Raw genomic sequence first — 26,197 nt, forward strand, 5'->3', positions numbered from 1 at the left:
AGGAGGCAGTCAAAGCAGAGGAGGCAGTCAAAGCAGAGGAGACAGTCAAAGCAGAGGAGACAGTCAAAGCAGAGGAGACAGTCAAAGCAGAGGAGACAGTCAAAGCAGAGGAGACAGTCAAAGCAGAGGAGACAGTCAAAGCAGAGGAGACAGTCAAAGCAGAGGAGACAGTCAAAGCAGAGGAGACAGTCAAAGCAGAGGAGACAGTCAAAGCAGAGGAGACAGTCAAAGCAGAGGAGACAGTCAAAGCCACTGACATTGTCGTCAGGACAGAACTTGTTAGCAATGTGGTGTCATGCACATAACACACATAAAAATACATTTTAAAAACACCCTGATTTGTCCAGGCCCAAAATGGCGCATCTTTGCCAGACCAACACCCTTCGGGGACTTAGAAGAGAAAGCACTAGAAGACAGGGAGGATGAAGGAGAGAGATAAATTACTATTTTCGGGAAGGAGAGAAGACTGTTTAAGAGTAGCTAAAGGCCACATCTCTCTTCAGGATGCCGACTTTGAACAGCTGAATTATAGTTGAATTCAACTTTGATACATAGAGCCGTAAAGATACTACTACTGTACGCATTTTATTTAACCAGGCAAGTCAGTTAAGATGAATTTTTTTTTTTTTACATTTATGGCCTACCCCGGCCAAACCTGAACGACACTGGGCCAATTGTGCGCCTCCCTATGTAACTCCCAATCACGGACGGATGTGATACAGCCTGGATTCAAACCAGGGACTGTAGTGACACCTTGCACTGAGATGCAGTGCCTTATACCGCTGCGCCACTCGGGAGCAAAATTATTTACAATGTCAGTGCAACAAAAGCATCAGGACTACGGAATACTGTTAGATCTCAGGATATTATTTTTGTGCTAACGTTGTTATCAGCACTTTTATTTCCATGACTGATCAAAATTAATTTTCTTGTGGTTTGATCTTGTCCCGGTGCAGGAGACATAGGTTTGGGACAATACATATAGAATTGTGAGAATTAATTATCGTATCGTGATGTCCCTGGCAACTCCCAGCCCTAATGTAATATCTACAAAATGGCCCTGGGACTTCTCTCAACACATAACCACTCTTGATGTCTGAAAACATTTCACAAACTTCGGGCATACCTCTTCTCTCAAGTTTTCCACTCAGTATAGTGGGAGATTAACCCATGTATTTAATGTCAAGGAAGCTCTATACTGAATTGATGAGGTAACAGAGGGTTCAGGCAGTCTTACCTCGCCAAATGCTCCCCTGCCGATCACCTTGAGCATCTCGAAGTCGTCCCTGTGCAGACGCATCTCCTTCACGGTAGTGGTGAACGGCTTCACTGCAAGAAACAAACCAGGAATCAAGAAACTTCAGGCTTACGTCCACAATATCTCACATTACACCATGATATAATGTCTAGTTATTCACATGTTCGGTTTTAGCCTAAAGGTTACGTCACCAGACTTGCTACCATGTCTATGGAAGCACGAGCAGTAGGTCTGTAGGACCCTCAAAAAGGTTCTCAAACATAAGTCACACAGGTTCATCCTATCCGCGCCTGTTGTTGCACAACCATATCGAAAAGACCATCGATGTTCCTTACTGCCATTAGTCAACACTATCCAATGAAATGAAGGCGTCCACTTCCAGGAACACGTGCGTGGTGTGTTATACTGATGTGTTCCGTACAGTGCGATCAAGGAGGGTCTGCAGCAATGTTAGTACCGGCACAGAAAATTTTACTTAGGCTTTTAAGTGCTGCCACTTTAATTTGTTTATATGCCTGAACTCCATCATAAACTATTTGGTCAAGGGCGGCCAAGTATATTTGTGTATGTTTATTTACAAAATAAACCTGTCTCCACCGTGCACTGGTCAAGAGAGAGGAACCAAACAGCATATTGGTCATAAGGCAGTACGGCTGGTCAATAGACCTCACAACAGAGCCATAGACTAAGCGCTATACTCCATCCCTCTACCCCTCCTCCCTGTTTTACAAGGCTCTACGGGAGGGGGGGGGGGGCTAGCATGGCCTGCGAGTTGCCGAGCAGTAGCGCGCCTTGCCATATGAGGACATGCAGACTGTCTCCCTGAGCCTGTGAAGAGGGTGTTTATCACTCCCAAGGTGATAAACTCTAAAACACACAAGAGAGAGACGTGTGTTCCCCCTCCATGGGGGGGGGTAACGGTGTGGGTCGGGCATCAGCTGCTCTCACTGGGCAGATCCTTCAAGCGCCTACACACAGACTGACGGGTTTATGACTCAGCGATGGGGCTCACGAAAGGGTCGCGATACGCCCATGACACTCACATGACGTGTGTTACAATGGCTACCGCAAAATGTTAGAGAAGCGTGCGTGATAAAATATGTGGAGAATTATCACCGATGATAAGAGCACACTTTGCCTTCAGATCCATGTTCGTCTAAACAAATAATAATAATCCCTGATGTGATTGATCCGGCTGGTAGCCTAGTGATTAAGAAGTTAGGCCAGTAACCAAAATGTTGCTGGTTCGAATCCCTCTGTCGATGTGCCCTCGAGCAAGGCACTTAACCCTAATTGCGCTGGATCAGATGTCTAAAAATATGCTTTTTTAAATTTTTTTTACAAAATGTACTGTTCAGCTGAAGACTCACGGCACGCAAGACACATTGGGTGAGGTGTTCAGGATTTCCTTAACCCATACAAATGTGTATAGGCATTGTCCCCTTGACAGAGCAAGTAGCTGTGGGAGAAGCGACCACCCACCCATCACCCATCATCTAAAGCTGGTCACGCAACAAGCACCTTGACAAAGTCTATGGGTCTTGTTCTATTACCGGAAACGCAAGAATTACTCACAAAAACCACTTAAACAACATTCAAGAAACCAAGTGATGCAGAATGTATTAAGGGAGACCATCATACAACGATAGGGGAAACGTATTCAATAAGAAATGGCATAACAATGGGTGGGGAGGACCATTGAGGACTAGCCCAGCCATGCAGTTTGACCATATGACTCTGGTTTCACTAGCTTGTGTAGGCTCAGTGCTCTGGGAGGATATAGCATTGATGGCCTGAAAGATTACGTAAACCAGCATTCCGAAATGCGAGCAGATTATAAATCCCATTTGATGCCCTGCATATATGCATACCAAGAAAACGACAGTGATAGGCCTACATGGTGGCCTTGGTAGAATAAGGAAAGACAACCAAAATGATTGACACACACTAGTGTCTTTGTACAAGCACCAGGCATCCCATGTCGACTGAAGAGCCAACCTTGTTACTCCAACAAAGCCCCTTAAGAGACAAAGACCAGTCTTTCATATTCTGTGTCGCGGGGGGGGGGGTTCATATGTGTAATCCGATAATCCTCTCAGCCTAAATAACGTGGCATTTCCATAAATTCACAAACGCCCAGTCTTCTCAATTACAATAAAATCCCTCTGAATGATGACGTGCCGAAAGTGGGGGGGGGAGGTACAGAAACTTCATCTGGACATTTGATCAACATACTTTTTATATTTTTATTTAACTAGGCAAGTCAGTTAAGAACAAATGATTATTTCTTATTCAGGGGCAGAACGACAGATTTGTACCTTGTCAGCTCGGGGGTTTGAACTTGCAACCTTCCGGTTACTAGTCCAACGCTCGAACCACTAGGCTACCCTGCCGCTACCCTGACTCCTGTTCCACTGCAAATTTAGTGGCATTAATCTATAAAAGTACTTGCAGTTTTTTTTCCTTCTCGCTAACATCACAACGGCATGAGGGGAATTGTAAAGCACTGCTCATGACTTTTTTATTCATAGCTCAAACTAATTAGGCTTCCAGACCGAGCGCGGCTTTGGCAGAGGTCTTCGGCACATATAGTAGGCTACTTCGACACTTCTGTCAGCCAGTGTCTGTCTGAACTATTTGAGTAGTTGGGAGTTTCCTTTGGCAACATTATGCTCAGAATTCAGTTGGTGATCCTCGTTCTTCTGGCTCACATCTGCCAAATGGGATGCAGTAGGACACCTGCAGTTTTGACAGCTGCTTTAAAAGCTCCCTTACAGATCCAGAGGGTATCCGCTTGGCACAGCACAGAGTGCCACTTGGAGAAGGGGCAGGGGGCAGTAAGAGGCATCAGCTGCTCACACTGATGGAAAGAAGAACCATTGTCTTTTAATTAAATAGCTGACCGTTAGCCCTAAATGAATGCCATTCATGTCAACGCAATGAGGATTTGTGGACATGCAGTGCAAGATGTTAAAAAAGGAAGCTTGAATTTCAAGTAGGGCTGGGCGATATGGCAAAAAATGTATCACAATATTTTCCACTTTTGACGGTATTTTAGGTTTTTAAATATTAATAGTTCTAAATATGCTTTATGAGTAGTGTGTGACAACACACACGTTCTAACTGCTTTCTCCATTTTGATTGTTTTATACTGTTCAATCACACTTCAGTGTTGCTAGGCATGACAACGAATGGAAAAAAAGCCAGGAGGGGTTATTGTGACAGGGCAGGAACAAAAGTTTGTCAGTGTTTCCAAGTGGACCCTAATTAGATGTTACATGAACATTTTACCTTACTTGATGTAGCAAAAATATTTATGCCACGCCTATTTCTCCGATTTAGAATTGACCATTGCGCAGACATGCTGATCTATCATGCTGTATTAGCGAGCAATGTTTGCACTGACTGAGTACATTTAGCTAGCTAGACAGCTAACTAGCAAGTAGCATTAGCAGCTAACACAATTTATTTTAGCCACAACTTGCTAAGAAAACAAACTGTTTGCAGCCAAGATACACAAACTAAGAGTAATTATAGAAAGCTCGCCAACAACTTCAGTGGGAATCACTTTTGGCTCCTCGATTTGTCGCAAGATAACGTTCTGCAGTTGTTGTGAGGACACAGCTGCGGTCCCCCCAGCGAAGACTTTTCGCCCCCTCTCCTGCCGCAGACCCCTTCCCCTTGTTTTTCAGTCTGTGTGTGCACCGTTGCTATGACTTCTGTAGCAGACAGCTTCTCCCACTCTCGTTTGTGGCAGAAGAGTAGGAAAAGTCGCTAAAAGCTATCAAAACCATCCAAACTCTGACAAAACTTCCCAAAAGCAGCCTGAAATGTAAATTAATTTGTCGCTAGCCTCTTTTACCAAAGTTGCTAAAATTTGCAACACTATGCGAGTGAACAGCAAAATGGTGGTATCCTTCAGTGACGGTGCGGGGCTTGGTGTGTGTGGAAGGAGAGAAACGACTCAAGTACCAAACGGAGTAAACTATAAAAACTAACAATTACACAAGGCGGAATGGCGTAACATAAACATTGAAATACCATTATACAAGGTAAAGAAAGTAAAACCCAAACTGATCCGTACATCAATACCAGTATATTATCAAATACGGTATACCTACCAGCCATAATTTCAAGCGAGAACATGTCGTCTTTCCTTAATTCCCCCTGACATGGATTTTGTTTTGCTATATGAACCATTAGCCCAAATTTGATATGTTCTCTTAATAGGACAGGATAGAGTGGGCGGAGGTAATAAATCGCAGATGTCTCACAATAATATAGTCTAGACCAGGTATTCCCAAACTGGGGCATTGCCGTCAGGGGTAAGCCAAATAAAAATCAAAAATATAAATTTTTATATAATGTTTTTTCCTTCACATTTTCAAACAGTCCATTTATATTTTCCACGAAGCTATACATTTAGGGGAGCCCCCCCCCCCTCCTCACATCAGTTGCCTCGTTTCACTGCCAAAAATAACATTAAACCATCAAGTGTACAGCGAAATAACACCATGTCAAATACAGGTAGCCTAGTCAAATTATTAACATCCACTAGCGGTCCGTATGTAGCCAAACGTAGCTGCTGCTCATTTTCGTAGCCAAACGTAGCTGCTGCTCATTTTCGTTTCGACACTTGCAGCATCTACCGAGAGGTTCTTGCTGCCAAAGGCATGCCTGACAGCATGAAAGGCATGTCGGACACTACAGTGAAGATGGTTAACTATGTTAAAAGCAAGGCCCCTGAACTCTCGTAATTTCTGCACTATGAAATGATATTGGCAGCGACCATGTAGCACTTTTACAACATACAGAAATGCGCTGGTTATCAAGGGGCAAAGTAGACACTTTTTTAATTGAGCTTAAAAGTTCTTTACTGCTCATAATTTTCACCTGTCTGACCGCTTGACTGATGATGAGTTTCTCACACGACTGGCCTATCTGGGTGATGTTTTTCTTGCCTGAATGATCTGAATCTAGGATTACAGGTACTCTCTGCAACTATATTCAATGTGCAGAATAAAATTGAGGATATGATTAAAAAGTTGAAGCTCTTCGCTGTCTACATTAACAAGGACAACACACAGGTCTTTCCATCATCACATGATTATTTATGTGCAAATGAACAAGCTTACGAACAAATGTGAGCTGGGTGCGCAATTATGCAGGTACTTTCCCGAAACAGACGACACAAACAACTGGATTCGTTATCCCTTTCATGCCCTGCCTCCAGTCCACTTACCGATATCTGAACAAGAGAGCCTCATCGAAATTGCAACAAGCGGTTCTGTGAAAATTGAATTTAAAATCAGAAGCCACTGGCAGATTTCTGGATTGGGCTGCGCTCAGAGTATCCTGCCTTGGAAAATTGTGCTGTTAACCTCTAGTGACACCCCATCCTGTGAACGGAACCCTTATCATCTGACACTAATTAGCATAACGCAACGGACATAAATATTCCTAGAAAATATTAATGAGTTTGTGGGTGTACTATTTTTAGATTTCAGTGCAGCATTTGATTTAGTGGATCATGAAATAATTGACTAAATTAATGCATTATGGTTTTAACCTGTTAATCCTACCCCCTACTTTTTCGAACATTCTGTTAAAAATCGCGCAACATTTCAGCGCCCTGGTACTCATGCCAGGAATATAGTATATGCATATGATTAGTATGTGTGGATAGAAAACTCAGACGTTTATAAAACTGGTTAAATCACGGCTGTGACTATAACAGAACGTGCGTTTCATCGAAAAGCGCAGGAAAATCTGATCACTGAAAATGGAAATATATATCCATGCGCGACTTGAACCCATTGATAAAGGTGAACCACATTTAATGGGGCAGAGGTTGCAATACCTACAGGGTTAGGTTGTCATGAGTCTTGTCATTTGCCTAGGCTTTGTTTCTTGGTCAAACAGACACAAGGCAACGCATTTCCTCCGGTCTCCGACCCGATATTTTGGTTGAGAATTACCCGGACATTTTTTCCAGACGGACAGCTAAAGAATATACTTCGCCTCGTGATCAATTTGATCGCTTATTAACGTTTAATAATACCTAAAGTTGCATTACAAAAGTATTTTGAAGTGTTTTGTGAAAGTTTATCGTCGACTTTTTTAATTTTAAAAAATGACGTTACGTTATAAGACGCTATTTTTTTCCGTTTATCACACAGTCTTCATAGATCGATATCTAGGCTATATATGGACTGATTTAATCGGAAAAAAGACCCAATAGTGATTATGGGACATCTAGGAGTGCCAACAAAGAAGATGGTCAAAGGTAATGAATGTTTTATATTTTATTTGTGCGGTTTGTGTAGCGACGACTATGCTAATTATTTTGTTTACGTTCCCTGCAGGTCTTTTGGGGTGTTACATGCCATCAGATAATAGCTTCTCATGCTTTCGCCGAAAAGCATTTTAAAAATCCGACTTGTTGCCTGGATTCACAACGAGTGTAGCTTTAATTCAATACCCTGCATGTGTATTTTAATGAACGTTTGAGTTTTAACTAGTACTATTAGCATTTAGCGTAGCGCATTTGCATTTCCAGATGTCTAGATGGGACGCCTGCGTGCCAGGTAGGACCAAGAGGTTAAGGAGGTAACATTGAATTGGGTACAGTCATATCTAACTGACAGGAAACAGTCCACCTATATCAATGGTTAATTTTCTTCCCCTCGTGTGTTAAACTGTGGAATACCGCAGGGCAGCTGCCTTGGGCCACTTCTTTATTTAACATATACCAACAATCGTCCCTATGCCTTAGCTGAAACTCAAGCTACTATATTTGCAGATGATACTACAATTTATGCAGCAAGACAATCGGTTCAACAGGTACAGCAAGCTTTACAAGGAGATCTGGAGAATATCAGGGAGTGGGTTTGCCAAAACAAACTTGTTTTAAACACCAAGAAAACCAAAGTTATGTTGGTCTGTTCAACTAGGAAAAGGCCAAAACAGCATGGGATACAATTAAGTATGGGAGGAGTACAAATTGAAGAAGTGGCAGAAACCAAACTGTTGGGAGTGCAGCTAGACAACTGCTTATCATGGTCGTCTCAAATAATGAAAAAAAATCTATACAAACGATTTAAATATAATACATAGAATGTTGTGGGACTATAGTAGATGAAGTATCAATATTTTTTAGATAGAGTATTTATTGGGTCATTATGTTAGTATATTATATATGTTTTTTAATAGCGTGTTATATGTGAAAATGTTTTTGTATTATAAATTGTATTTGAATGTTTTAAGGACTCTTGGAAGATTAATCCAAATGGGGACTAAAAGAGATCCAAATCTAATCTATCAAAAGCAACCAGGTACCTATGAGAGAGTGGATTCTCGGCCCTCACTAGCATGACAACTAAATACAGGCACAGACTGTGTGTGGAAAATTATTTAAGACTGAGACTCTGTCCAATACAACGTCGCAGAGTTATGCGCATACTTTCAAGCACACCCTTCTCATTAACCTGTGGTGAGTTATTCACAAATTTCAATTAACAAAAAAGTGTTTTATGTAAAGAGCATCATTTTTATTTTTTTATTATTATATTATAAAATGGTGCCCTGGTTCTTTAAGAGGCCTTCGTCACTTCCCATCAGCCAGGTTGCGACAAAAAAAATCACTCATTCTTATGTTTAATAAATGTATTGTATATTGTGTGTGGCAGGCTTACAATGATGGCAAAAAACAACATTTGAGAGTGCGCCAACCCTGATGCTGGAGGATGAATGTTTGAAGGGGTACGGTACTATAAAAGTTTGGAAACCACTGACCTAGATAGAGGGAATAATGACAAACGTCAGCCAGTGCTGTATGACACCGGAGTAATGACATAGGCTACTGGTGACGGAGCACAGACGTGAGGACAGTCCACAGGGTATAGACTGGGACTGGCAGCCCTATTCAGAGTCCGACCCTGACGGATGTGCAGCACTACCCAAAGTGAACTCAATCTACAGCAGCAAGTCTCTCCCTTGCTCCCCCGCAGTATGGGCCAGACTGTCCAGCCCCATTCATCATCATTACCAAAGCATGGGTTCTCAGACGGAATATTTTCACACAATAAGCCTGGGTCAGTTATGTCATTTTGAGGACAGACTCATGTCCCGAAATAGAATCGTCCATCATTGAGATATTTCTAGGACTTTGTTGTACCTAAAGTCTCTAGTTAGTGGATAATCTTCAGTTAAGTCTTTACGATAACTTCAACCCTTGTACATGGTACTATTTTAGTCTTAACACTTGCCTCAGTTTGAATGAATGGCTCTTTATGTAAATACTTATCAGAATTAAACTGAATAACCTTTCATCAAATGGCAAACTACTTCCTGTGTTTTACTCAACGTACAAAACAGCCACCAGTGGCACCCGCTCTCAGCTCACATCAAGTCTGGGAATGGGTGGATGTGATCCAACAACACTTCACCCTGAATCACTAGATAGAAATACACGTCTCCAAAACAGCCGTTTCCCCAGAGGCTCAGGGCAGACATTATAACAGACAGACATTGAGCAGGAGACCACAGGAGAGAGAATGGTGTGCACTGTTTTCAACTGCCATTCAAATGACACCCCTGGTTCATCCATGGTGGGATTTGAATAAAAATGCATTAATAACTGAATATCTGTGATAGAGAGTGGACGATAAGGCCCCCTTTTGTCCTGAACTCGTCAGGGGGAAAAGGCAGTGGTCGCTGGTACCGTGTTAACACTGCACACACTGTTCATCTGTCTACATAGGGTCAGTCATGGAGACCAAGGGACACCATCGTTTGGCTTGGGGCAGGGACAATGTTGTTGACCCTGTTGTGCATTTGGACCACTCCTGAGGGCCAAGTTAGGTCAGCGTTGTTAACATTGGCAGTTTGTCGGAGGTTTGAGGGGTAGGAGGAGGGAGAGGAATGCATTAAAGACCAAGAAGACCAGTCTGAGCTCAGTTCCAGGCACTGAGACATAAAAATAAAAACTGTTCATTCATTCAGATGAACTTGCAGCAGTGCATTTCCTCAGCCCCCATACTTGTTTCACTATTATGTCTCTGCTCTGCAAGCTGTGCCATCATTAAATGGACACCACTGCTAATGCAGAATACACTAATTCAACAGAATGGATGATGGGTTCCTGACTACTTACCATAAGTAGCATTCATACTTTACATTTTATTTGCCACTTTGCAGTTAAGTCAGAGCTTTAAATCCTTTCAGATCCCGTTCCCTGTTCTGACTTGTAGCCTAACACACATCAGTGAATACACCAGACACTAAAACCATGCAAATGGCAACCCAGCTCCAGTGGCTGCTTCTTCCTTGTGAAACAGTCGAAACAATTCTATTCATCTTTTATTTATCAGTTTGCTTGGCAGGCGCCATTATCTAGGGTGACTTGGTCTACATTTTGATTCACTGTGCTGCTCTAGCATGATAGGCTTTCCCTTGATTCCTGGAACTTGGCTCTCAAGACTAAAACCAACTGAAACGGCAAGACTAAGCACTTCCGTGAAGGCATATGGAATACTACCCCTGACAAGCGATTTTTAAACCAATTATTTGTAAGTAAGGGAATTGCATGGAGATTCCATCTGAATTCCCGACATGTCCGCAGTGATTGGCAGGGTATCCGAGGTCCCGTAGAGCATGCTGAGAAATGCTTGGGGACGAGTGACATGGGAAGGGGTTCCATAGCTGAAACTGCGAGACCAGGGGGGAGGGGGTCTGTGAACAGGAGGTGATGTGATGTGGTGTCGCCATGAAAACGTGTCTGATACAAACTTACAAAGTATGCATGAGCAGATGTTCATATCACTCCCAGGTTCACAGCCAGATGCAGATTGGTTTCCATCTCGGGCAGTGGGGCAGTTGAAGGCACTAAGATTAAGGCTTTTATAATGTTCCAAAAATTATCATTTTCCTTTCCCTTAGCCTCGAGTAAGAAATCGCTGCTGTTTGCATTACACCTTGTGCCATCACTTCTAACTTAGATGTTTGCGAAGACTTTGCTTATTCCTAATATTTAGGGATTGAAAATGGTTGAAAAATATACACCTTAAAAAAGATAGAAGCATAAACATAAAATATGGATTGCAAAGTTACCTCACCTTTCTATTTATCGAGTTATTACATAAAACTTAGCAGAATTCCGAAGAATGTGTGATGTAATATGGAGGACCCGGCAAGCCAGCCTATTCTCTGTAATGTAAACTTCAACAGAAATAACTTCAAAAAAGTACAACTTCAAATTAAACCAAATCATTTGCACTCACGACTACTGGTTTCAATGACATTTTCAGCCAACTTACAAGTAAACACTTCACGAATGTATTGTTACAAATCAGCTTGCAAGGTTGCTAGCCAACTAGCCTGCTAACATTAGCCCTACTAGCACTGCATGAGTCAGCCAGTCAACACACAGCTTACATCAACATTAACAGCCTTTTACTGCAGTGGGCTAAATCAGGGCCACACAGAGTTTTTCTTGTTAGTCTTAAATCTACTTTGAAATTAAAGTATACACCTCACACACATGGTTATGGGCTCCAAAACAAGAAAACACCTGTACCATGTCAGATATAAAGTTGAAATGTATTACATTGGGTTTGCATCCCAATATTACACTTCCTTGGATATTACATATCCATCACAGAAGACTGAAATCACACAAAATAATGACGTAGAAATAAGGTTTATTAATTATAAAATGATGAAAAATATGAATAACATTCCACCCATGAGGCCACTATTCATTTGACTGCAGGAAAGGGCTAGAGTAAACCAACGTATTAGAAATACATATCGCTATTAACCAAAAATCTAAAACAATTACTGGTATATGCAGTTCCCTTAGCCAGCAAGCCAACCAGCTAAATGTAGCTATTTTAGCCAGCTAGCTACCCTACCCAGCTAGCTACCCTAGCCAGCTAGCTACCCTAGCCAGCTAGCTACCATAGCCAGCCAACCACCACGGTCAAAATAGCGAAGTAGCTGACGGCAGAGTTAGCTATCAAATTCAAAGAAGACTCAAGAACAGCCTTTCAGGAGGCAGAGTCAGCTAGCTAATCCAATAGCGATTGTGAGACAAATTCACATTGAATTCACCCGGTTTATCGCCATCACTGCTTACATTCATGATGTACCGGTATGTCGGTAGGAAAATAGAGGAAGCAAGCTAGGCACAGCACCTGGATTCAGTGAGTCTCATTCCAAATCCTCACTTCCACTAAGCTATCAAAGTACTCGGAGGTGAAAAGCGCACCGCATAGGGTAGACGTGTGCACAGTTCCCATACTCCAATCTGCTTTGCGTCAACCGGAAAAACCATTCCGACTTCAAAACTTGCTCCTCATTTTTGAGACACAAATTAGTTGTAAGCCCATCCTTGTGGGTATTACTGCACTAGCTACAAATGACAGAAAACTACTAAAACTGCCAAAAGCACAGGAGAAGATTTGCAGTTTTTTTGCATTAATTTAGATGTTTTCTTCTTCTGCTCACCAGTACCAACACTTGGTTTGAAATGTAATTAAATACTTGCATGGCTAATAGCTAACTTTAGCCAGAAGGAACTAGCTAGGTAGCAATAGTGCATTGTGGGTAGCTCCAAATATATCCGGGATTAAGTTAGTTATGTTTTAGCATTTTTACATATTATGTTTGTAGTTCTAGGTAACCAGACGGCTCATCCACATACTTACGTACATATTCCCATTCACCCCATTAGATTTGTGTGTATTAGGTAGTTGTTGGGGAATTGTTAGATTACTTGTTAGATATTACTGCACTGTCGGAACTTGAAGCACAAGCATTTCGCTACACTCGCATTAACATCTGCTAACCATGAGTATGTGACAAATCAAATTTGATTTGACTAAAACTAAGTTAAAGTTTTTGACCACACAGTTGTTACTTTGTAAATATATTTTTTATTAAAAGGTTACTCACCAATCTTGGCTTTCATTTTGCATGCTCCTGTAAACTACACAGGTGCACATCGGTTCTTTTTACATGGAAATGCAGGAATTTTTCCAAATATGCTACATAAAATATTCACACATTTAAATGTATATATTGGAAGATTCCTTATATAAATTCCAACGCCATTGAAAACCCCAGCTGTTCCCCCAGCAGCATCAGGTCATGAGAAAACTCCTTCAACTCTATCTAGGAGGGAGCAGTCACTCAAAGACTGCACTTGTCCTATTGGAGTACTGACCCTGATGACTCACACAAGCCTGGCTGGATGCATTGCCACTCACTTCACCAGCCATGCCATCAAAATTATTCAACCCCAGTTAACCATCTCCTTCCCCTACCAGCCAATGATTCTGGCAGGCACAACATTGCTCTGGATAAGAGCGTCTGCTAAGTGACTTAAATGTAAATGTAAATGTAATTGCTAACAAACATTGGTGGGGTTGTCTAATTGAGACAGCCATGTAAGGAGCAGGGCCTAATCTGTGTTTAAAGGCCCAGTGCAGTCAAAAATATTTAATATATATGTTTCCACACTATAAGTTTGGAATAATACTATAATGCCATTTTAGTTTAAGAGCTGTTTGAAAAGACCTCCTGAAATATCTGCCTGTTTTGGTGGGATGGAGTTTTGGCCTTCCATGGTGACATCACCATGCAGAAAATTAGTTAGACCAATAAGAAAGAGAGTTCCAAACATATAATTAGGAATTTGAATACAAATTGAACAGGATCTCTATGGTTCCAAACCTCTCTGCCAATAACAGACAGTTCAGTCTCACTCCCCACTCGGACCACTCCGACAGTCCTAGCAAAATACTTACTTGAGAAATTTGCCATTGCTAATAAGCCATTGTTTCTTATTGTTTTCATTGAAAATAAACACAGGAAGGTATTTAATTGTTAATCAGAAATTATTTGAATAATTAGATTTTTAAAAATGGCTGCATGGGACTTTTAAGCAGAGGGTGGGTGGGGAGGAGGTGGCTTGTAGCAGGAGGTTAAACCATCAGGACTCCTCCCAGGGTTAATCTATTATCCAGCACCAGCTGCCACCCCCCCCTCCTGCCCCCACCACACCAGCCATTTACAAGCGGCTCCATACTTGGCCTACTGCTCGCTGTGTGCTCCGCTAAGCCACTGGGACCGTAGCACCGGGCATCTCGGTGTAACCTACTGGGGAGCATCCAGCCCCAGGGATCAGGACACAGGTAGTGTGTCACGGAAGATAAAGCCGCTGTGATGGAGGACACGCAGCGGGGACCTCCAAGACTCAGTGGGATTTGCCTCAGGGTCCTGTGAGGGATAGCTGCTGTTGCAAGGTGAGCTTCAGAACATTGAGAGACCATGAAAACCTGGTCTGTTCTCTTTCTTTGCAACATTTTGAACTTATATTTAATTAAGTCCCCGACAGAACTGTCCCACCCCTGAAATGTTGTCTTGGAAGGTGACTGTAGGTTCATGGGTTCAACTTGGTACCGTCCTTCAGGCTTTGCTTCGTCTTGACACCTTGGCAAAGGATGACAAATGGCCACAGCCCTTCCTGGACAGGCCTCTTACCCAGCAGGCCTATAAACCCCCATTAACCCACTTCCTCCATCGCTGCCTTTAAGACGCAAATTGTTTCTTATGTGGTTTCCTCTGCTTCGTCTGCACTGATAGAACAAACAAAAAAAATCTAATTCCCAGCTGGCATCCACCAAATTGCATTTACAGATCAGTGCAGATGAATGAGAGGGAACATAGGGAGGAACAGAAGTGAACAGCCCTGAACAAACAGGAAACTGAGGTGACAAGGTTCCCTATGACCTGGACCATCTATGGGCATGGTCTCCACAAATTTGCCTGCATGAATAGTCACATGATACTTGGAAGCTTATAGTTATAAGGCCCTGATAGATTGTGTTCAGATTTGTATTGGTGTTACTCGCATACTCTTGCTATATGATAAAAGACAAGGCCAGCAGGTTAATGGCAGCTTTACTCAGCCATTGTTGTGGTAGTCATAGACACATGTGCGTTGTGAGCCTGTAACGAAATTTAACATGTTCATATCACATGACTGATTCACTGATTCCTCTCAAGTTATCAAGTAAGCAACAGTGAGTGTTTGAATTAGGGCAATAAAGCAACATTCTAACACTGTGGTAGTCATAGATAGTTGAAGTCGGAAGTTTACATATACCTTAGCCAAATAGATTAAAACTCAGTTTCACAATTCCTGACATTTAAACCTAGTAAAAATTCCCTGTCATTAGGTAAGTTAGGATCACCATTTTATTTTAAGAATGTCCAATATCAGAATAATAGGAGAATTATTTATTTCAGCTCATATTTCTTTCATCACATCCCCAGTGGGTCAGAAGTTTACATGCACTCAATTAGTATTTGGTAACATTGCCTTTAAATTGTTTAACTTGGGTGAACGTTTTTGGTGGCCCTCCACAAGCTTCCCACAGTACATTGGGTGAATTTGGCCCATTCCTCCTGACAGAGCTGGTTGTAACTGAGGTTTATAGGCATCCTTGCTCGCAAACGCTTTTTCAATTCTGCCCATAAATCTTCTATGGGATTGAGGTCAGGGCTTTGTGATGGCCACTCCAATACCTTGACTTTGTTGTTCTTAAGCCATTTTGCCACAACTTTGGGAGTATGCTTGGGGTCATTGTCCATTTGGAAGACCCATTTGCAACCAAGCTTTAACTTCGTGACTGATGTCTTGAGATGTTGCTTCAATATATCCACAATTTTCCTACCTCATGATGCCATCTATTTTGTGAAGTTTTGGAGCAGTGGCTTCTTGCTTTCTGATCGGCCTTTCAGGTTATATAGATATAGGACTCGTTTTACTGGGGATATAGATACTTTTGTACCCGTTTCCTCCAGCATCTTCACAAGGTCCTTTGCTGTTGTTCTGGGATTGATTTGCACTTTTCGCACCAAGGTACGTTCAGCTCTAGGAGACAGAACGCGTCGGCTGCGTGAACCCATGGTGTTTATACTTGCTTACAATTGTTTGTACAGATGAACGTGGTACCTTCAGGCATTTAGTAATTGCTCCCAAGAATGAACCAGATTTGTGGAGGTCTGCAAAAAAAAATTCTGAGGTCTTGGCTTATTTCTTTTGATTTTTCCATGATGTCAAGCAAAGGTCAGTCTTGAAATACAGCCACAGGTACACCTCCAATTGACTCAAATTATGTCAATTAGCCTATCAGAAGCTTCTAAAGCCATGACATCATTTTCTGGAATTTTCCTAGCTGTTTAAAGGCACAGTCAACTTAGTGTATGTAAACTTCAGACCCACTGGAATTTTGATAGTGAATTATAAGTGAAATAATCTGTCTGTAAACAATTGTTGGAAAAATGTATTCGGTCATGCACAAAGTAGATGTCCTAACCGACTTGCCAAAACTATAGTTTTTTAACAAGACACTTGTGGAGTGGTTGAAAAACAAGTTAATGACTCCAACATAAGTGTATGTAAACTTCCGACTTCAACTGTATATGGATAAACTGGTAGTTATATCACGACTGATTCACTCTTATTTCTCTCAAGTTGTAAGTTAAGTAATAGAGTGATTTCAATTAAGGCAATAAAGCAACACTGCTGAAAGATACTAGGCTACCTTTTAGAAAGGTTACCATTCACACAACACCTTACACAGAAGTGAAACTGCCTACAACAGACTTCTTAAATCACAGACTTTCACTAGCTAGCACAGTTCCCACAGCTTCCATTTCGCAAGAGTAGCATTCACACTTCCTTTTCCTGTGGGCTTGTGAGAAACCTCAGATGAGACCACAGAGTTCCGCGTCGCCCCGGCTTGTCACACCAGCTGCAGACACCGTGCCCTTTGGATGGGGTGTCATCCGAGATGGGGGGGGTGACCTCACTAGGGGCGGCTGCAGCACTTAGGGTTGACAATAGGGCCGGGACAATACCAGTATCTTTATTTAACTAGGCAAGTCAGTTAATAACAAATTCTTATTTACAATGACGGCCTACTCCGGCCAAACCCGGACGACGCTGGACCAATTGTGCACCGCCCTATGGGTCTCCCAATCACGGCCGGATATGATATAGCCTGGATTCGAACCAGGGAATGTTGTGACGTCTCTTGCACCGAGATGTGCCTTAGACCACTGCGCCATTCGTGACACTCGTTATTAGTTTTGTGGCAAGGAAACAAACAAGAAGCGGATTGGAAACAAACACTATTGTTCAGAGGCACATTTATTTATTGTCCAAGCTATATTGAACTACGGGTATTTACTCATGAGTGCATTCTTCAACAACATGGGTAGCTAGTAATTCTTTGTGCCTAGCTAGTTATCCAGTTAACCCTACTGACTTACTGTGGCTTTGGGACTTACTCACTGAACTGTCTTCAAGCCAGGACAATGGCAATAGAGACGAAACAATACACAAAGCAACCATTTTACTTCACAACTATGAGCTAGCTCTATGAGAATCATAATAACAGGCAAAAATTGTATTTTTTTCCCCACATGGTTTACATATTTGTTTTGCATACTTTCCGTGGAAGCTTGCACGGGTCAATGCATACTTCAACATATGTACAAACGGAATAAAGCATTCAAGAAGGGCCCTCTGTGCTCCGTTTCGCAATCTTTGATTTGGACTCATACACCGACCCTCCCGTGATCTAATTTGCGTGCTTGGAGCACAGTAGTATGCATTTTGAGAAACAAAATACACACAACAGGTTTTTAAAAAGGACCAGAGTATTGTCTGCTTTGTGTTACAATTTTTGACATGGAAAAAAAATATTCATTACTGGTATCATCACAGACCTTGTTGAAAACACTGTTCTAATGGACCAGTGGAGCATCAATGTATCAGGGGACCCACATTTTTAGTGAGGTGGTTTAGGTACTTTGATGTTCCAAAAGTTGTCAGTTAGTGACGGCTGTGTTTCCGTGTTATTTTCACCCCAATAAACGTGGATAGAGCTCAACCACCAAGTGAAATGCCGAATATTTCAGCTTTGTAGCCAAGAGGAGGTCCATAGTGACAAACTCCAAAAGCTGTGGAGGAAAGTGCTCTGTAAATGTACACCACAGTTCTCTAAACAAGCTGCTCAGTTAGTGGCACAACAGCAAAGACTACACAGAGCATTACAATATCGCTCAATGGACTGTTTTCACTCAGGGGGAACCGTCTCTCTGTGTGGTGTATGGAAACAGTCTTTTAGTTCAGGTACCTTTGCTTCTTGGATACAGGAACAATGGTGGACATCTTAAAACAAGTGGGGACAGCAGACTGGGATAGGGACAGATTGAATATGGACATAAACACTCCAGCCAGCTGGTCTGCACATGTTCTGAATGCCGGCAGCCTTGGGGGGTAAACACGCTTAAAATGTCTTACTCACGTCGGCCACGGAGAACGAGAGCTCACAGACCTCGGGGGTGGCCTGTGTCACCAGCACCATGTTATTCTCAAAGCGGGCGAAGAAGGTGTTTAGCTTGTCCGGGAGCGAGACAGTGTCGGCGACGTGGCTGATTTTCCCTTTTATAATACGTGATTGTCTGGAGTCCCTGACACATACGTCTCATGTCTGAGCCGTTGAATTGCCACTCCACTTTGTCTCCGTACTGACGTTTTGCCTGTTTGATTGCCTTATGGAGGGAATAACTCAACGGCAACACGGAACACGTCCCCAGCACGTGTGATAAAAACAGTCTTGAAGCATGGATTCCAATTGGTCAGACCAGCGTTCAGTAAACCTTAAACGGGAAGTACCCGAGTTTCTGCCTATAGGAAGGGAACAGGGTCATGATCTGATTTGACGAAGGGAGGGCAGGGTCTCTTAGCCATGCTGGAAGGACGAGTGACAATGGTCGAGAGTTTTTGAAGCACTGCAGGCGATGTGTTGATAGAACTTTGCAAGCGTTTCCCTTTTAGATTATCTTCATTAATAACCAACATTTCAGTTAAATCGTTCAGCACTACAGCCTACATTTTCAATACATTTCGGTAGAAATATGTAAGGGTGCAACAGCAAATCTGTAAAAGTCATGGGGCACAGCTAAGTTTAAAGCTAAGTATTTAAGCTGCCACCATGTGACCATTGTGTTTCAATTCGGAAATGAGAGGGTATCGACTACACATGTGAAGGTCTCTCCCCTGGAGAGTCAGAATGTACACAGTGGGTCCTGATATTACAACAGATATATGGAAAAACTGTGTCCACACCACATTGGACATTTATTTACAGCGTAAATATGTATATAGTATTTATTTGTAATGACCGTTTAATTTACTTCACTTCCTTCCTCCTATGGACATTCCCAAACAGACTCATACCCTGCGCACATGACTGTACATATTATTTACTTGGTCTAATTAACTTCTATTTATTTTAGTTTTCATTTGACCTGCTCTGTTATAATTTCAGCGTAAAGTGAAAATAAATCAATAAACTATCACTGTGAAATTCCATAAGAATGCCAAAACCCTGTTCATCAACTATTCCTCACTGCTACACAGAGTCGTCACACACACAGGGCCCGTTGAACAGCTGAGAGGCCAATGCGGTTGGGGCACCGGGTGTGACAGATCCAAATGTGTGTGGCACGTGGTGATCTTGTGCAGGGTCCCATCATCCCACCCGCATCGCTTGGCAACAGGGCCACAATCGCAACAGAACTACATTACCCATCCAGGTGCGTGGGGATGTTAATACCACACTGAGCCATTTTCCACTGCGGAGGCCTCATGCATGCGAGGAAGGCTTTGAGGGAAATGCTTGGGAGCCAAACGGCTAGGCCTAATCTGTGTCATGCCTGCGGCCTAGCGCCTGGGAGCAGAGGAGGGGAGAAAGCCCACACGTCTGGTGTTGGGGGAGGATATTAGCAGGAATGAATGGAATTCTCTATGGTCATGCCATGGCTGCAAGCCAGGAGACTCCTGTTCCCCTGTAACATTAACTTTTGTATTTTTTTTTAAACAGACCTTAGCTCAACAAGTAAGATTCCATTTCAAACTTGCCAAATATCTCATTAGTAAGCAAAAACACAGGGCAGTAAAGTAAGAATGAAAGACAGAGGAATCCCTTTCCAAACACTGCCTTTGTTCCAATAACATCACTCCTCTTGTTACGCTGCATCAATGGGAGTTAGCGCTTGAATATCCTCCATTCTGAGAGGCATTCCTGAATCCTGACAAGCCACGTCCTGTCTCTGTTCAGTCTGCCTGTGAAGAGCGGGGTGTACGCCTGTGATGCAACAGCCCTGTTGTGAGGTATGTTTTGAGTCAGGGTGGCCCTGGGAGAGAAGATGCCTCATGCAATAAACACACCGAGCCAGTCGGGGAAATGGGAGTTGTCAGGCAGCAAAAACTAAAACACTGAGAACAGAGGACATACCAGACATATCCTCAGTAATAGGAGTCGCCGCCTCCCTTTCTGCAGATTCCTTATGAAGAATAGACCTCCTAAACTCAACCATTATGAAGAAGTAGACACGGAAAAGAGCACCTTCATTTCCCTGAGATTGGGCCTCAAGTCTTAAATATGTCAGTGTTGTAAGTCATTGTGTGAAATGGATCATTATGGATAGGCACCTCAAATGTAATAGTGATCATGGGCTAGGTCCTATGATGAGAGTTGTTTCAGAGTGACTGACTGATAGGAATGATGATTCTATCCTGGCTCTGAGCTGCATTCATTTGCTGCAGTAAGAGGGTGGGGCCTGTTAACGTTTGGCTTGGCATGCCTGCACAGCGGAGCATTCTGAAAGGTAAGCAAGAAACCACACTTAACAATTATTACCCCTCCCCAGGACATCCACAGCGAGTGTGGTCACAATATTTAACGTATCATTAAAAAAAGGGAAAAACAGCACGTGTTACACAATATCTTGATTGAATTGAGGCTTATAAAAGTAAAGGTTTTCTGAAAGTGGGTGACGCACGTACAGTTAATGGCAGTCTAACATGAGGCATCTATTATTGTGTTGTTATGGTATTAGTTAATATTATTGTTAGTATGATGTTATTATGATGTGTTATTATGTTGTATGGATGTATAGATGTCAGATAGTCTAACATGAGGCATATTATTATTATTATTGTGTTATTATGTTATGGTATTAGTTACTATTATTGTTATTATTATGTTATTATGATATGTTATTATGATATGTTATTATGATATGTTATTATGTAGTAACTGTAGTAACACTTCCAGAATGTAAAGGGCTATAGGGAGCAGCTGTTCCACAGAAGAGGGACTAAGAATGAGAAACTCAGGATGTGTAATGCAATCATGATTTTCAGAAGGCAATCACCGACTATTATGTTGGCCTCTGCCCAAATTAAAAACCACCATTGTTTAAATTTAAAAAATCAATTTGAACACCAAATATAAAAAGGTGATGCTTATTTTGTGTGAGAGTGAGAATGCACAAGAGGAGACGCAGTGGTAAAATGGAGTCTCCATCCTTTCAATGGCTGGCCGATAAGACCAATAGCATTTCACAATATTTTTGACGGTATTTTTAGTTTCTGAATAATACAAGTTCTAGATTGGCTTTATGAGTAGTGAGTGATCCTAGGGGTGAGCAATGCACATTCTAGGTGATTTCAATGGGTCTTTCTACATTCTGATTATGTTATACTGTTTAAATCAAATTTAAACCAAAAAGATAATCAGCATTTATCCATTTTCGGGACACTCATTTGAGATTATTTCCACACTACCGCGTAGCATACTACCAGATACCCATACACTTCCAGTCACTGCGTTAATGTTACTTAGCATTGGCTAGCAAAACTACCTCTAACTTCCTTCATACTTGAACACAAGATATGAAAATGGTATCCACGAGTTCATTTGACTCTGGTGAACTAACTATCCTCTTTTTGTTCCTCAACTCCTCAAATTGCAGGAAAAGCAGAAGCTACTAAAAACGAGAGTATCAATGAACATTGATTCTGGAAAATGTATGCTCAGTTTGACGAGCTCAGCATTGCGATACCACATAGCGCTAGCAGCTTTTTAGCCAAAGACTGTTACACTAGCTGTCTAGTCTGTTGTATAAATGTGCAATGAGCGTTAAAAAAACTATTATATTAGGAATGGGCAACTCATTCTCATTCAGAAATAAGGTATTTCACAAAATCTTAATTTTCTCAAAAATGTTGTGCACAAATGTATTTAAATCTGTTAGCGAGCATTTCTCCTTTACCAAGATACCCCAATTCAATTTACCTGTGTTGCATATCAAGAAGCTGATTATACAATATGATTATTACACAGGTGCACCTTGTGCTGGGGACAATAAAAGGCCACTAAAATATGCAGTTTGTCCCAACACAAAGCCACAGATGTCTCAAGTTGAGGGAGCATGCAATTGGTATGCCGACTGCTGGAATGTCCACCAGAGCTGTTGCCAGATAATATAATGTTCATTTGTCTACCATAAGCCGCCTCCAGCAGACAACAATAACAATTGTATTTTATCGATGTCAGTTTGAATGCACAGAGATACTGTGACAAGACCCATTGTCGTGCCATTCACCCGCCGCCATCACCTCATATTTCAGCATGATAATGCACGGCCCCATGTCACAAGGATCTGTACATAATTCCTGGAAGCTGAAAATGTCCCAATTCTTCCATGGCCTACATACTCAGACATGTCATTCAATGAGCATGTTTGGGATGCTCTGGCTAGACGCGTGCGACAGCATGTTCCAGTTAGAGCCAATATCCAGCAACTTTGCACAGCCATTGAAGGGGTGTGAGACAACATTCCACAGGCCAATATCAACAGCCTGGTCAACTGTAAAGGAGATGTGTCACCCTGCATGAGACAAATGGTGGTCAGACCAGATACGGACTGTTTTTCTGATCCACGCCCATACATTTTGTAAGGTATACAACAGATGCATATCTGTATTCCTAGTCATGTGAAATCCATATATTAGGGCCCAATTAATTTATTTCAATTGACTGATTTCCTGACATGAACTCTTTACACTTTAATTGTTGCATATTGCATTTACATTTTTGTTCAGTGTATAGAAATAGATAATCGCCCATAAATTGGAGAAAATAATCAGCCAGCCATTGTAAGAACCAACGTTTTGGTCAGTGTTTCCCAGGGGAACCTTTCGTCTTCTTCCTAAAAATGTATTATTTTACTTCATGTAGCTAACATATTCATGCTTTGCCTATTCCTCTTTGATTTAGGATATACTTGCACAGACAACATGACGATTGAGGCCTACACCAGCAATGGTATCAGGCTGTATTAGCTAGCTATGTTTGCTACGACTCAGTACATTTATTAGCTAGCCAGCTGATTAGCATTAGCAGCTAAAACGATTTAATTTAGCCACAACTTGCTTAGAAAAAAAGACCAAACTAGCTGTTTTCAGATCGTAAGATACACAAACTAAGTGTAGGAAGCAAAGTGTAAAGCAGTATTTTTGTCGGCAACATCTTTCTGCATCTGCTGCATTGACTATGCAGACTGAAGACAACTGCAAGTGGTTTCGTGGTCAATCAACAACTACAATCCTTGAGTGACAGGAGGCGGGACTTAGCGAGAGAGAGAGTAAGAGCGATGACTAAAGTAGCGGAGTAAACTATAAAAAATTAAATGGACGTTACACACAGCGGAGTGGCGTATCACATTTAACATACCAAACATCGAAATACTGTGCATCAACCGGTCCGTGTATCAATACGCTTTATATAGTCAAATACGGTATAAGCTTTACCGCCCAGCCCAGGTTTGGATTTGACAAAGATAAACTAGCGCTGCTCCCAAGGGTGCATGCTGGAAATCAAGTCGCAGCAGAATCCTACGTAGATACTCACCACTGACTGCAAATAGTCATTCATATTTTTATCTTATCCTCCATGGAGTTGGCTGTAATAGCCCTGTTGTCCAAGTGGCAATGGGGCAATAAACACCTGCACAGCAGTCTCCTTCTCCCACTGACCTTGGCAGCTAATTCACTCAGCTACAGTTCTTGCTGCTCAGGTGCACAGGAATCTGGGCTCTACCTGGGTATACTAATGGGAGAAGGCCACTTCAAGCATATCAATTTAATAACGCCATCGATATACAACACACAGGTTGATTGTTGTAAAGTGTGTACATGTGTTTATTAACACAGAACATTCACAAGACCTGAATTTCAAAGAAAATTGTTGGTGAAGCAAACTGCAATTCATCAACATCTGCTATTCAGCAATTGTTCAAGGGGACTTTTAAGGCTAAATATGTGATGTGGCCACTGGAATTAAGGGAGTGGAGTAGAGGCTGCCAGAAGGTTACAGTGTGAACTTGCTGCACTGGTCAATATTAGAGGGTGAGGCGCGGTCAATATGTCTGTCACTGATAATGAGGGGCAGACCACACGGCTGCCCTTCGGTGAACTAGCTAGACTCCCAGACGCTCAAGCCCTTGACCAATGTCTTTGCTGAGATCAAACTTTGCTTTGTCAGTGCCAGAGTAATAAATACATGAACCTTGGTGGATATCAAAGGTCCAATACACTTATCTTAAAATTAACAGAGGTGTAAAAGGATGGGAGGACTGAAAAATCACAAACCTCCACTAAGGTATTTAGCCTGTTGGGCAGATGACAGGCTCCTTTTGACAGAGTAGAATCTTCATGGTTTGTGTTAAGTAGGACAAGACGTGGGCAAAACATTTGCTACAGAAAACTAAAATAAGTATTTTTCTAGGACAACTTTGAGCAGGCTAGTAAGCTAGCCTACCTCCCCATTTGAAAACACTTTTACCCATTTTGTGTGGACTGAACACAACCCTGATGTGTTGGATCAAACCAAAACCACATAGACAAAGTTCAGTCTCGTGGACCTCCCTGTCACAAATCATGTGTAGGGCTTTGGGGACTGTTCATTATGCAAGGGTATCATTTGGCGGTCCTGGTTGAGTTCCAAAAGGACCATTCACACACAGGCCAAGGCTGAACCAAACAAGCCCAGAGGTTAGGCTTAGGCTAGAGGAGGATTGGTCTTGGATAGTCAAAACAGAGTTGTGGCACCTGCTGATCATAGCTCCGAGGACAGCAACAGTCTTACATTATAGTAATTCTGCAGACGCTCTTACTCAGAGCAATTAGGGGTAAGTGCCTTGCTCAAGGGCGTAACGAGAGATGTTCACCTAGTCAGCTCGGGGAATCGAACCAGCGACCTTTCAGTAACTGGACCCAATGCTCTTAACCGCAAGACTACCTGCCGCCCTACATCTTTTCGGGAGCAGACACACCGGGGTGTAATCTCATTACTGACGTCAATGAAATGCCAAGGGAAGAGAATCCTCTCATTGTGTTGGAGGACTGCAGCCAAAAGACCAGGTTGGACTACGTGTCTGGATTGGGGCAGATTGTGTGTGTGTGTGTGTGTGTGTGTGTGTGTGTGTGTGTGTGTGTGTGTGTGTGTGTGTGTGTGTGTGTGTGTGTGTGGGTACTGTGAGCAGCCTCGGTGAGCCATGGTGCATAAAGACTGTTTCACAAGTTGGGTCCTGATATAAAACATGAGGAATTCTGGCACTGAGAAAAGGTTGCTTGTTATTCATTCTGAAAAATAACAAGTAGCCTAGTAGGTTAAGTTAATAACTGTAGCCTCAAATTGGAACAGTCCTCCATTAACCTCGACCTGGAAAGTATAAACCTGAGGTTATGAGTCCCATCACCTGATTCTGAACACCAGTCCTTAGGCTCAACCTGGAGACGGTTACATTTGTATAACAGCTCTGACAAACAAAAAAGTAAACAATACCTGATAGGACAGAAGAAACGTCAAAAATAGGCAACTGGTTTCTTTAACAAACACAATCTTTTTGAGTTGCACTGTTTGTAATCTGAGACCAAGCACTGAGTCACTGTAGATACAGTCCAATAAACAGTACATTCACCTCTGTAAGAGAATATTAACCAGGCAA

General features: G+C 42.1%; 1 protein-coding gene across 4 annotated transcripts in view; it reads right to left on the bottom strand.

Moving 5' to 3' along the window:
* The window catches only part of cdc42bpb (CDC42 binding protein kinase beta (DMPK-like)), a 140,698-nt gene that overhangs the window by 113,298 nt on the left and 1,203 nt on the right, over nucleotides 1-26,197 (bottom strand). For all 4 annotated transcript variants that reach the window (XR_006830666.1, XR_006830665.1, XM_046291076.1 and 1 more), the window contains exon 2: nucleotides 1,238-1,329. Coding sequence is in view for 2 of the 4 variants with exons in the window: in XM_046291076.1 (XP_046147032.1) it covers nucleotides 1,238-1,329 (92 nt within the window). In the remaining 2 variants the exon portion in view is untranslated. The remainder of the gene's footprint in view (nucleotides 1-1,237; nucleotides 1,330-26,197) is intronic.

This window comes from Oncorhynchus gorbuscha, linkage group LG12, assembly GCF_021184085.1.
Source record: "Oncorhynchus gorbuscha isolate QuinsamMale2020 ecotype Even-year linkage group LG12, OgorEven_v1.0, whole genome shotgun sequence".
Lineage (NCBI taxonomy): Eukaryota > Metazoa > Chordata > Actinopteri > Salmoniformes > Salmonidae > Oncorhynchus > Oncorhynchus gorbuscha.